This window comes from Lycium ferocissimum, chromosome 4, assembly GCF_029784015.1.
Source record: "Lycium ferocissimum isolate CSIRO_LF1 chromosome 4, AGI_CSIRO_Lferr_CH_V1, whole genome shotgun sequence".
Taxonomy (NCBI): Eukaryota; Viridiplantae; Streptophyta; class Magnoliopsida; order Solanales; family Solanaceae; genus Lycium; species Lycium ferocissimum.
The window spans coordinates 18,560,411-18,574,763 of NC_081345.1; the positions used below are offsets into that span (position 1 = coordinate 18,560,411).

General features: G+C 35.6%; 1 protein-coding gene across 1 annotated transcript; it reads left to right on the top strand.

Moving 5' to 3' along the window:
* Positions 1 to 2,225: 2,225 nt before the first annotated feature.
* LOC132051690 (protein SGT1 homolog) lies at positions 2,226 to 7,393 on the top strand. Its single transcript, XM_059442863.1, has 10 exons — positions 2,226 to 2,473; positions 3,518 to 3,587; positions 4,274 to 4,398; positions 5,002 to 5,167; positions 5,410 to 5,506; positions 5,604 to 5,669; positions 5,889 to 6,027; positions 6,239 to 6,318; positions 6,409 to 6,513; positions 7,026 to 7,393. The coding sequence occupies exons 1-10, from the start codon at positions 2,314 to 2,316 to the stop codon at positions 7,131 to 7,133; spliced, it is 1,116 nt and encodes a 371-aa protein (XP_059298846.1). The 5' UTR covers positions 2,226 to 2,313; the 3' UTR covers positions 7,134 to 7,393.
* The last annotated feature ends 6,960 nt before the right edge of the window (positions 7,394 to 14,353 follow it).

Genomic DNA, 14,353 nt, shown 5'->3' on the forward strand with positions numbered 1-14,353 from the left:
TTTTTTTCCCCATTGAGATAGAAACTCTTTTTATTGCTTTCGGTTGCTCTTAAACAAAATGGGACTCCTGATCCTGTTGGCTCGAGAACAATTCTCAGCTATAATTTGCTCATCATGATGAAGCTGATATAGGAATATGGTTTGCATTATTAACGTAAACATGATGCATAGTATTTTATGTGGATTTTAACTTATATTTACCAATAATATTTGTAGACATCGAAATTTTTCCGTGTTTGAAATAAGACTCTACAAGACGAGTTCAATCCATCTTTAAACTCTAAGGTCCGGTAGGGTTTCTTGGAGGCTGCTCTCTCCTAAATCTAGACTCACGCTTATATAAACGGGCACATATTTTTAAGAAAAGACATCTCGAAAATCTCATAAAATCCCTGGGATATTCACGAAGAGATCAAGGAAACAAATGTTGTCTTTATCAAATTAACTGACGTTCTTAGAAATCAAATACATCACAAGGAACTCATCCTATTGTACCTCACTGTTTATCAATAAAATATTCTTGTTTCTTCATATCTTGGTTGTGGTTGAAGTTTATTTTCCGCATATCAAAAATTTATTGCAAACAATATTGTGTTTTTAAGAACAATTAATGTAATTTAATCTGTGGCATGTTATCTGTTTTAATCTTCGAGTTTCTAATTTTATTCATTAGAAACAGATATCTATATAAACATTATTTTCAGGATCACCTTATAGAAGCTATACTCAATTTATATCAGAATGTTGTTTCAATATTCCCACAGTAACTTTTATAGCCTGTTTGGCCAAATTTATTTTTCTCCAAAAGTGTTTATTTTTTTCTCCAATAAATGCTTATTTTTAAAAAGTGAGGTATTTGATCAAACTTTTGGGAGAAAATAAATACTTCTGGGGAGCAGCCGAAATAGTTTTTCAAAAACTACAAAAATAGCTTTTGCGAAAAATATTTTTCAAAAAAATAAACTTAAAAATAGCCAAACAGAAACAACTTTTTGCCAAAACTATCTTTTTAAAATAAGTTAATTTTAAAAATTTAGCGACACATACTATTAATCTAAAAGAATGACAAAGAAGACGTGCTAGAAGCTACAAATATGGACACGAGGCAAGGACCCCTTTGAAAAGTAAGTAGACATGAGATGCCCACATGCATGCTATTGAAAAGATATTGTTAAGATAAATTGGAATTTTTTTTAACTGTGTACCAAAAAAAAAAAAAGAAAAAAAGAAAAAAAGGAAGTCTTCTTAACTGATAGGAAAAATTAAGTCAATAATTTATGTAACATAACTAGTTATCAAGCTTAGAAATTCACCAATCAGGCAAGTGAGCAGAGTAATCACGTGTGATCAAAACAACAGGTTCTTTGAACAGTGTTAGAGCATAATTTCATATTAATTTATTATTACTTCTCGATTGTGAAAGAAAGAGGTATAGAGCTAAGTTATTGGTAGGATCCAACAGTTTTATTATTTAACTAATCCCAATCCTAGCATGTTCGAATGAGACTCACATGGAGTAACAATCTCAAATAATTCTTTCAAGGGGATAAATGAGTGGATTGATGCATGTTAGTAACCACTTTGAATTCTCAAATAAAAAATATTCACTGTGAATTGTGAAGTGTGAACCATTAGCTTTCGTTAATTGTATTTGGTAAATGTGAACGCAGCTGAATTAGTTGAGATAGGCACTAGTTGACTCAAAATTATTGTCATTAAAAAAGTAAAATACAACCCTAGTACCCTACTATTTGTCAATTTATTCTCAAAATTATAACTTATCAAATTCTAATTGTATGCTCTGTAATTATTTATTAGCCCAATTTTGGGTCAGTTCATGTTTACCTATTTGCACAGTAGTGATACAGTACTTCTTACTAAAAAGGTCATAAAATAAAAAATGAGAGAAGTAGAAAATAATAGTTTAAATAATTTTCTTGTAACTGTGACTATTAGTGAGTCGTTTGGACATAATCTTTGTTTTAAAAAAAATATATTTTTCAAACATAACTTCAACTTATTTTTCAAAATTTAATTTCACCTAAATTTATTTCATATAAATTGAATTGAATTGAATTGAGAGCCGTCCCATAAGGACCCATTCGACATTTCTTCACTCGACGCGACTCCGTCAAATATGAACTTGTAATTATTAATTACGAGTAAACGAAGACTTAGAGCTATAAAACCTGTTATTCAGTCTTTAAATATTCCAATTAATCATCATCTTTTTTAAATCCCCCTCCAAGTTCACTAATCATCCCATAACCCACACTCTCCTCTCTGTATATCTCTAGAAAGTTCTTCTCATCAATGGCATCCGATCTGATAACTAAGGCCAAAGAAGCATTCATTGACGACAACTTTGAACTTGCCGTTGACCTTAATTCTCAAGCCATTGCTATAACTCCTAATAACCCTGAGCTTTTCGTTGATCGTGCTCAGGCTAATATCAAACTTCATAACTTCACTGGTAACTTATATTTACTTCTTAATTAGTTTGTTCACTTTCCTTTTAAGAGTATCTTAGTTTTGTTACACTGTTTGCACAAAGTAGAACACATATCACTTACACTTTGTTTGGATGCTTGTTACATAAAATATATCGTGTTATACTGTATATTGTACTGTATTATGATTCTGTTTGGATAGGCTTATGGCTTTTGACCTCTAAGTCAAAAGCCATAAGTTAGAAGTTCTAGCTTATGGCTTATTTTTGTTATTTTAGCTTAAAATAAGTGCTTAAAAGCACGTTTTTATTTTATCCAAACACTCCAAAAGTGCTTAAAGTTATTTTGGCTTAAAAGCACCTAAAATAAGCTAATCCAAACAGATCTATTGTATATCATTTTCTGTCGTCACATAATGCCACACATCAGCAATTTGAAGGACAAACCTACAAGAAAAAGTAGGATGCAGTTAGAGCTGTCATAAAAGGGTAGGGTAAAGGATAAAAATAAAATTATTTGATAATAAGCAAAGACAAACTGAGAAGATAAAATAAGGTAACAATCATAAAATGAGACTTTTTGTCGTTACGAATTTAAGATACTATACAATAAAATTTAAGTAACAATCAAAACAAATATTGTATCTAAACTAACAACACAATAAGTAACAACCATCCAAACAAGCTGTTAATATAGTTTGTTTTTAGTTTTTCTTTTTCTCCAAATTGCTTAATGTTAAGTGATAGAAGCATAACAAAACATAAAAGATTTGTATTCATTAGTTTGGTGTGAACATCAAGTATGACAAAGTATTTTGCTCCCAACTAGAGTATGTTGGTTTGCTAGTATATACAATTATTTTAAAAGAGTATTTGAGGTGGCTTTATGCATGAGAAGCCAAAAACAAGTGGTTTGATGAGAGCAATGTGGAAATCAAAGAATTAGCCAAGTAATGTATACAAATGTATCTGTTCACGTATGTATTGAGATACTTGTACAATACTGACAGGCATTTGTTCTAAGTATTTGTTTTAAGGTGGTTGGTAATTGTGATTAATTTTAAGCAGAAGCCGTTGCTGATGCAAACAAGGCTATTGAGTTAGATCCATCAATTGCAAAAGCATATCTGCGCAAGGGGTGAGTATATAAATCATTTCTATTGGTATGATTCTGTGTGATAATGACATAATCTTGTTTAAAATTCCACACTGGATTTAGTTTTCTGTGTCTTTCTTGTTTGGTTCATAGTAGTGTTCTTTTCAAAATAAATTCACATGTTAATACACTTAACATTATAGAATCCCTAAATTGAGTAACCAGTACCAGAAGGAAATGGGTCCGAGTAGAGCGAATGGATATATATGATTATGGATCCCAACTAACTTGGTGTTCGAGTATGATGATGGTTGTTGTTGTTTAATTTCACATGTTATGGTCTTGTTTTCTTGAGGTGATAATGTTCAATTATTCAAGTGCTAACTTCAAACCTAAGCCACATCGCATTTCTAGTCCATTGCAATTCCTGACCTTATAATCAGATTTGTCATTCCATGTTCTGTTAGTTTGTTGCATGTATAATGATTTCATTCTTCAAGTTGGGTGCTGTAGCCTCCTTAATTTTACCCTCAACCAACCTCAATGTACTATCTTGTTCCCTTATTGTTGCGATTATTTTCATTGCTTTGATCTGCTGTAATTTTTGGTAATTAAGTAGGACAAAATAAAATATATTTTCTTGTGACAGCATGTAGATACCTTTGTTGGTCTGTCATTGGATGTTTTTTTATGATGTCATTGAGTTGATTTCTGGTTCACGCTTACAGTTTGGCCTGTATGAAGCTTGAAGAGTACCAAATTGCAAAGGAAGCATTGGAAACTGGTGCTTCTTTAGCACCAGGAGAATCAAGGTTCACTAGCTTAATTAAAGAATGTGATGAACGCATTGCAGGTAAGGTTTTTCCTTTTGAGTTGAATTTCCTTACAATTTGCACGAATGCTGTCAATTCAAGCATTCAATCATGCCATATATGGCGACTTGGTGATATATTTTAATGCAGACCCTATCCTCTTCAAGGACAAGATTTTCTGCTAACTGTTTAATATGAACTGAAGCTGTTCTTGTCTGTAACTTATCACTGAGAATTATTTTTATTGAAAACCTTGTATTATTGCAAGGCTTTAAGTCAGGGTGAGATTCAGTTGACTGAAAAGAGCAGAAATAAGTTGGATGGTTTCTTTGTTCTCTAATTCATATACAATATGAATGTCAAAACTATCACTGGTTTACTAGCTTAGTATGCGGATTTGGGATTAGCTTGGAGTTGTATTTGCTATAGTTGGAAGATCTGCAATTTTAGTGAATATGGTAATCTTGTGGTGGCTAAGTCAGTCACCTGAAAATTACGAAGAGATACCTCAAACGTTTCCTCTCTGCTTGTTATGGGCTTGTAGGGGCTCCATTAATTTCTATTTAAGATTGATGATTGCCATAATCTGGAAACTGTATGAGCCTTATGATGAATAATTGGTTCTGTTTGCTGACTAAATTCAGTGGAAGCTGGAGAACTGCCTGAGCTTGCAACAGTTGAAACCTCAGCAAGTGTTGTCACTCCCGCTGTATCAAAGTCATTGGATAATATTGCTGCTGTTCCAAAAGATACTCAAATGGCTTTCAACTTATCCTATGAAGGAACACCTGCTGTCAAACCAAAGTACAGGTATTGTCAAACCCTTTGCCCTGTTAAGAGATTCAGCTTCAGTTATCCCAAGCACTAACCTAGAAGATAAGAGCTTTTTAGTTGTTAGAAGATGTGATATTCTGCCCTGTTAAGAGATTCAGCTTCAGTTATCCCAAGCACTAACCTAGAAGATAAGAGCTTTTTTAATGTTAGAAGATGTGATATTCTGCACAACTCTGGTTCCTAATAGTATGTGGAGCGTCTAATATAAATAACTGCAGGCATGAATTCTATCAGAAATCAGAGGAGGTGGTGGTAACCATATTTGCCAAGGGCTTACCTGCCAAGAATGTTTCAGTTGACTTTGGCGAACAAATAGTACGTTTTGTCATTTATCGTCATTTATCCATTTGATATATTTTATTCAACAATGGACTGACAGATCATATTCTGCTTTTCCCTTGGTTTCTTTCAGCTTAGTGTTAGCATTGATATACCAGGCGAAGATGCTTACACTTTCCAGCCTAGGTTGTTCAGTAAGGTGAGGTTGAACATAAAAGATACATCTGATATTTCTGGACCTATTTCCTGTTATAATTTCAGTACAAGTGTTGTCCAAGTAAATGAGAAGATTGGTATGATTGTTTTGTGCCTTGCTTCTACACAAGTAACTCAGGTTATGTATGTTGTGATGGTCTTATAGTATCTGAAGCATCGGCAGTTTATGATAATCTGTTGGTGGTCCTTTTCTTATATGCAGATAATACCTGAAAAATGCAGATATGAAGTTATGTCTACAAAAATTGAGATTCGCCTTGCTAAAGCTGAACCTATACACTGGACATCTCTTGAGTATACCAGGGAAGTTGCTGTAGTACAGAGGCCAAATGTGTCATCAGGTACCCATGCATACTTGTACACGAATCATTTCTGGCTGTCAGGCTGCTGCCCCCTTCCCTTTGCTCTGTGTTCACTATCTTCATTCGTTTTATTGTACTTCAAAGTGCTTATACGCAATCAAGGACGAATTAGCAATGACTTCCTATACAATTTGTATTGTTTGTACCTCTTCAGATGCTAAGCGCACTTTCTAATTTTTGCATTTTACAGACCGCCATAAGCCTAGCTACCCTTCCTCTAAATTGAGATCCATCGATTGGGATAAACTAGAGGCTCTAGTGAAAAAGGAGGTAAGCTTTGGCTGGTTTCTGTTTTACTTCCTTGACTGATAGCTCTCACTGTTTAGTTTTTAAGTCACTTGCTGGTGGTCTGTATTCTAGGAAAAAGAAGAGAAATTGGATGGAGATGCAGCATTGAACAAGTTTTTCCGAGAAATTTACAAAGATGCTGATGAGGATGCAAGAAGAGCCATGATGAAATCATTTGTAAGTCTATTGCCCGTTGATATACTTAACGCTACATAAGTGCATTATTATGGAAGAGGGGGGATATTTATGGGGATATTTGACTAGAAAAGAATGAATTAACCAAATGAAAGATAAGCTTTCTCGACGCATATAATACCTCCTTTTTTATCTTTTAGTTTGACTGAGATTGTTTCACGTGTTTGATATGCGCTAGAATCACTGATTTTGAATCAATGCATTGGACTAGCTTCTCTCCTCTTTTGGGAGGACACTTGCCCAACTTCAAACAATGTTAGAACTATTTTCTTTTCTTGGATCTTTTCTCCACTTCCTGTGTTTCAAATATCTGTTGACCAGCTGTCTGGGGTGTGTATTTTCTTTTTTGTTTTTCCCTTTTGCAGAGGGTGTGAATATCCGATTTAATTCCTTTTCTCCCTAGCCCACGATACGAGGATCTGTCGCATTTCTTGCTTGCCTTTATCACACAAGTAGAGCAAGTAAAATTGTTTTTATCTGTTCCTGCCTCACAGGTGGAATCTAATGGGACTGTTCTGTCAACAAACTGGAATGAGGTTGGTACGAAGAAGGTGGAAGGAAGCCCTCCAGATGGCATGGAGCTGAAGCAATGGGAATACTAGGAAGTCCAGCTCCTCCTTATCTTTTGTGACTATCTTCTTCTTTTGCTTTTTGCTCATCATTCTTGGTACTTGATTGTTGTAGAAGTTGTCAGTAGTTTCTAATATACGATGGGAATTAAGATGGCGATTTTGATCTATGCTGTGGATGTTGTGTGATATCTTTCTTTGTGAACTTTTCCAGCTTGCCATGTAAAGTGCTTTAGAAGCTTTAGAATTTGTGGACGTCTGCTGCTAATAGTATTGGCGATTCTCTTCTCAAAGTTATTCCTTTTCTTGCATTTTCCTCTCCTCGAGTTTTCATCTTTGCTTTTTCCTTATTTTTGTTTCTCTGTTGGTGAGCATGGCCATAAAGACTCAACAGTGAAATCAAATTATGTTCCTGAAGGAGCGAAACCAGAAGGGTTACGTTTAAGTGTTTTGTTTTCGGTAATACAAACGCTTGAAATGTTCAGATCACTGGCTGTCTTGTGTGTTTGCACTTGTTAGTACAGTTATCAATGTTATGGTTCGCGTGGGCAAGGAATTTATGCATAGTCTTTGCGTTTAACGGGTACACTAGCCATAGTTTGATCTTTACGGTAATCTGCTGCAGGGGCAAAATTTGTGTTAATAAAATGGACCCTGAGATCTTAACTCAATCCCAGAAGAGTTCAAGATCATTTAATGAAACAGCTTCTCATGTCCTCAATCAATAAGAGATGATATTCTGAACACTTGCGTCTATCGGTATGGGGCATTCCAACACTTTTTGGGCTGAACATTTGAAATGTGGAAAATTCAGCATATCAATGTCTTTTGCATAATCACTTGTTGCCGCTTCGTCTGATTGCATCATATGCAGTTGTACATTAACTTGTGAGCACTAGTTTAATTTGGAACTATAATTCTTCTCTCAGCAATTTAGGGCTGGCAATTTCAGCCCAAGCCGAATTGACCCGCCCAACCTGATCAGCTTGGGCATCATTTTTTTGCGCGGATTGCCCTTCTTTTGGAGCCATTTTTAAATTTTGCTCATGTTTTGTGGCGTTCTTAAATTATCCCTCATATAAGTGCATCTTTAATTTTTAAAACTTTGCGTTGCAATCCCGAGCGTTCACGCGTAAATCATGAGGTTCCGGTTCGAACCCCATTCAAGCATAAATTAAAAAAAAAAAAAAAAAATTGCAAGGCAAGATTTGGTCGCGTGTATCCGGGATCCCGCATACACTTGTTAAGGAATTAAAAGTTATGTTGACTCGGCATACTCGCTCTTATGGCAAGTTATATAAGTATCGGTCCGTATAAATTTGGTAATTCCTTAACAAGTTTATGCCGGATCCAGCATAACTTTGATAATTCCTTAATAAGTTTATGCCGGGTCAGCCGTATTTATGGACAAACTTTTAATGGGACCAAACCAGTAAATCATAACAAACCAATAAAGAATGTGGATGTTTTGTTCTAACTAAATGTATCTTAATGCATATTCGAGTCTTAAAATGTTGCAAATGTCTCGCGATCTGTTAGTATTTGCACTTACCAAGTTGCGCAAATTGACACATCCTATGATGCACCAGTAGATAAAATATAAAAACAATATCAGCCATTTATGAGCATGCTTTGTTTCTGCCAATGTATGATCTGTTTCTTTCCATTCGCTTTCTTTGATGTTAAGTTCAATTTGGTTGCTAATATGCGGAGTTTGAACTAACCAAATTTGGCTTATAAAACAAAGTCTATGTCTTAAGGAAAAGTTATGCCTTATGGGGCATACTTTTAGTTATGCCTTAATTAAAAGTTTGCTCCATAAGGCATAACTAGGAAAAAACTTTTAGTTAAGGCTTTAATTAAAAATTTGCTCATTAAAAGTTTGTCCATAAGTATGCCGGATCCAGCATAAACTTGTGAAGGAATTACCAAAGTTATGTCGGATCTGGCATACTTATATCAAGTCTGCCCATAAGGCATAAGTATGCGGTCGATAACTTTGGTAATTCCTTAACAAGTGTGTATGCGGTGGGGGCATAGCGAAATTTAAACTTTGCCTTGCGAAGTTTTTAAATTTTATTTGAGTGGGGGTTCGAACTTGGAACCCGTGGGTTTTTAATTAAGGCAAAATTTAAAGATTTCAAATATGAGGGGAAAAATTTAAAGACCACCCCAAAAGAAGGGCAATTTTGCGAATTGCCCCTTGGGCATTACATACAATTATGGTGGGATAAGTTTGGGTTAGCCCAATTTAACCCATTTATCCTGAGCAGCCCAAATCAACTCATTATTTTAGCTAATTTGCACGATTGCCATTCTTTGGGGGCGGTCTTTAATTTTTCTCCTTCGTCTAAAAATATCAGGGGTTCTGGCTTCAAATCCTAGCTTAATCATAAAAATAAAAAAGAATTCGCAAGGCAAGGCTTCGCGAAAAGTGAACCTTATTCGGCAGACTTTAGTTATGCCTTTAGGCAAGCTTTACTGTATAAGGCAGATTTTTTGCAAAGCCTTGCCTTGCAATTTTTTTTTTTTGACTGAGTGGGGGGTTCGAACCCAGAACCTCGGGGTATTTTCGGCTGCCTTTTTAAGCGAAGGACAATAATTAAAGACTAGCAATTTGAGGGACAAAAATTAAAGACAGTGCCTTTGAAGGGAAATCCGCGCAAAAAATTGCCCAAATCGACCCATCTATTATTCTGATGTTTGCCCTCGTTTTACAAAGTACAAAGAGTGCTTTTTCATTTGTGGTATCTCTTTATGGAAATTTTCTTGTACAATTAGTTGGTACTGAAGCAAACATTGAAGCTTTTATTACTAGGCAAAATTGAGAACCCATATTTTGTGACGTGGATATGTTTCCATATTTGAGTAAACTTATGATATTTCTTGTAAAGGTTTGCTGCAATGTTTATTCTTACAAGTTAAACATGGAGATGATGTTGAATTTTGGTTCATGATTATGTATCACTTGCAATGGTGGCTTCCATATGTGATTGGTATTTTGTCATGATACAATAGTTCCTTTCTTTTAGGTTGAAAAAAAAAAATCATTTCCTTTTGAAAATGGATAAATATTTGTTGATGGTTGTGGTTATTTGTGCAAAAACCAACTGTAGTTTGATATAGTATAGCATGCAAAAATAAATTTATAATTTCTTTTAAAAAATGATTGGTTTTTGATTTGTTTAAAAGTTAAGAATATTGTAAAGAATTGGGTCAAGTTGGGCGGGTTCGGATTCTGGCCGTTGTTTAACCGATTTTGACTATCCATCTTGGCAATTTCACTTTGGGGCGGGGTTGGGCGTTACCATCTTGATTAATAACTGTACTTAACGGCCCATTGCCCCCCGCCCCAACCAAACACCCACTCAGCATGTTACTTTATAAAGGAAAATCGTTACAAAGACAATTGCAAATTGGGATCATGATATTGGTGGATGAGGACTGCGACTCTCCCCACATTATCAAGCATTTACATCAAATAATACTACTATTTGGAGGAAATGCAAGTATTCAAAAGGAAACCGCGATAGATAGCCAAGAATTTGTTCATCATACTAGCTATTAATCGAGTAGCTTTATAATTTATAAGATGTTTCCTCCACCAAGACTCTTGGCAGTAACATCTCCCCTGACTTGCTAGTTTTACATTGAATTCCCTTATACGATTAGAAAAATGGTGATGTGTTTTTAGTGGTACACTAGAAAAGGACACGGAGGAAAGCTTTCTATATACTATAAAACAACTTAAAAAAGAGTCAATACTTGACTAAGAAAACGCAAATGGCAGGGCGAAACGGTAAATGATAAGAGGAGCATTATGTCACGACAATATAAAACCTCTATCTTATATTATGATTATGATAAACTGCCTATACTTAGGTATGAAACTTTTGTTTTATTATATGTGGGATCGCACAAGATAAGAGGGTTGTGGATTTGCTTGTATGATTATTCTATCATGGAAATGAAGCAAATGTAGCTGCCTAACGTTTTCTTCTTCCACCTATCTCCCTACCCTAGTGTGGAGCAGTGGAGGACTAGCCATTTTTCCCCCCAAAACTCACTAGTGACTATTAGGAAATTAAGCAAAATAAATCGAAGTAGCGGTTTAGTGCAGACTTCTGCTTATGCAGCCAAAATATCAAGTCAACACGTCTAAAAAACGAGCGAGGTTTACTTTAGTGATAAAAAAAATACCTTTACCTAAATCGCACGAAAATAAGTGAAAGCATTATTGATGTTTTTGAGCTATGTGATTAGAGTAAACAAAAAAGATAAAATAGCCAACACAGTCCAAACTTATAGGAATGAAAAGACCCGGTTACTCGAATGGTATATTCACGTAAAACGACAACTTGACGCCGTGAAGAAAGGCTTTCCCATAAAGTTTCAAATCATTCTCCCATTTATTTATCTAAGGAAGTGAAATAGGGAGGTTTTTTTACTCCCTCCATTCAATTGACGGTGGTTATTACTTGTGAGACAGATTATTTTTAATAAAATTGATATTTTGTATTATAGGGTAAGTCAAATTTGTCTCTGAACTATGCGAATGGAACAAATTTACCCTTTGTTAATAGTTGGGGTCAAACATGTCCAGACCATTACTACAATAGGCTAAATTTGCCCTTATTTTGAAGTAGCGGAAGCTTAGAACTTGGTGATGCAACCTGTCCTGCTATTAAGATTTTTTTAAACAGAGGCAAATTTGACCCTTCTCCCTAATTTTAAGTTTCTTAATTTTTTTTGTTCATCCTTTCTTTCTCCTGGCCACTAACTCTAACACCAATCATCAGTGGCGGAGCCAGGATTTGCGATAAGGGGGTTCAAAATATGAAAAATTAAACACATAAAGAAGTCCAAGGGGTTTAACATCTACTATCTATATATAAAAAATAATTTCAACCATGTATAAACAGTATAAATCTCCGCCGAAGGGGGTTCGACCCCTTATCCTCATGTGGCTCCGCCCCTGCCAATCACCCTTTATTTATAAAAAATAGTGGTGATCATGGTGGTTTTAGCGGTAGTAATTGTGGTGGAGGGGAAGGAATGCTAGTGGTCAATGAACAGGTAAAGGAGAGAAATAAAATGAGTTGGGACTCTGAGGCGGCATGTTACTTGTTGTTCACCTTGTCAAGATGTCAGGAAAAGATAGGATTAGATGTGTTAGAAAAAATAATATTTTTCTTAGTATCTCAAAATAGTGAAAGGATCAACGGTCAATTGAATTTAGTACAAAGGTTTTATTACTATTTTATTAGCATTAAATGGGAACGTTCACTTGGTAAAATATGGCTGTCGTCAAACGGTCATAATTTGGTCATTTGGTGACAACATTTCTTGGTCCTATATTGTAACGACCCGTTTAGTCGTTATAGTGTCTTGACCCATTTAACCTTGTTGACCCTTCCCAAGCCCCGTTAGTATGATCTATGACTTAATGAAGTCATTGGGTTGGTTTCCGCAAGGTTCTAGTGTAAATTGAGTCATTGATGGAGAAGCTAGTTAAGTTAGCGAGTTAGAGTTGACCACGGTCAACGTCGCGTTAGGATGACCCTGTGTCGATGTTTTGAAAGTTTCAACATGTTAATATGATGATTTTTAACTTTTCCACAACTTTTGGTGAGGTTCCAAAGAGTTTCAGATGGGTTTGGGTTTTGTCGCGCTCGTATTCGATGTTTTCGCCGGAGGTCTGGATAGAAACGGCTCCAGATTGATCATCCAACCTTTGTTTTGGGTGAGGTTTGAACCATTAGATCCGTATCAAAATTATGAAGCTATAGAAAAAAGAATCATCGAGTTTCACCTCCGAATGAGGAAGTTATGCCCGTTTTCGTTCGGGCTGTTCCAGCTGGTCGCTAGCAGCGACCAAAGGGCCACTATAGAGGGACCGCTGCAGCGGCCATGGTGACCGCTATAGAGACCGACGGGGGGCAAAATGTCCTCTTTTAATACCCCAACTCTTACCCATTAACCCCAAGACCCCAAAGTCAGTTTTCAAGAGAGAAAGAGACAAAATTCATCCCATTCATTGATGAAAGCATCTTGGAGGCTAAGGTAAGTCTCCACCTTTATTTGTTCCTTTTCCTTTCTTCTTCAAGTTCCTGATTAGTTTAAGTTCCATCAATGGTGGGTGAAAATCCTAGAACCCTAGAATTAGTAAACCCTTAAATAATTGGTGGGTTGTTGATTAATCATCTAGGAGTATAGATTATCACTTTCTAGGAAAGAAATTTGATTTCTTATGGTTGAAATTGCATGTTGAGACTTAGGGTTCTAATAAAAATGGAAGCTTTGTTCTAAAATTTGTGGGAAAGGGTAAAATTGATTTAAAACCCATGAATTGAAGGTTAATGATTGTAGATAGATGGGTTATGATAAATTCACCATTATAGTGATGGTTTATCCATGAAAGGGGTGAAGTAAGTGGGTCTTCTTCCCAAATTGTTGTTCTTGTTTAAATACATGGTTTGTTGCTTACTTAGCATCATATTGTTAGACTTTGACCGTTATGAGGCGCTTCAAAAATAGAAGACTCGTGTGGAGTAGTTCGTGGCTCCTGTTCTGCATTCGAGGTAGGTTATGGCTTACTTTAGTTAGACTTTGATTAGCGAAACATATGTATTGTGTAGAATTGATGAGAGAAAGCACGATTAGGTCTTCGGACATGGTGTTTTGGTTGGAATATGAGGTGTAGGTGTATTCATACTGCGGCGATTCGGGATGGATTTCTATTAGGTTGATTGTTGTTGATGGTGGCTCGTTGCCCTATTATTGTGATTAGACTTATTACCTAAATTGTCGCGTTGTACTCAATTCTCTCTTATTGTGACATATACTATCGGAGAAAGGAAGGATACTGAGTTTAGACCTGAATTGTGATTTATATATTTATGATAGTACGTAGATGAACACCTGATGTATGATCTACTGTTGATGACAATATATGTAAAAGTGGAGCTTCTTGGTAACACAAGACTTAGTTGTGAGGCGTACTTGCTATATGAGGAAGTAAAGAGGGACATAGACTCTTATGTTGGTTGAGCCCCTGATTTTGTATGATTCATTTCATGGTTGAGTTGATCCAAGTCTTGATATGACTTGTGGCTTTGTGACTTGTACCTTCACTGTTGCTTTATTGGCTTGCATTGATTTACCATGTTTACACTCATTTATGCATTCATACACTCATGCATAATGGAAATAGTTCGGAAGACTTGTGGCATGATGCCTTGTGTTTGACATTG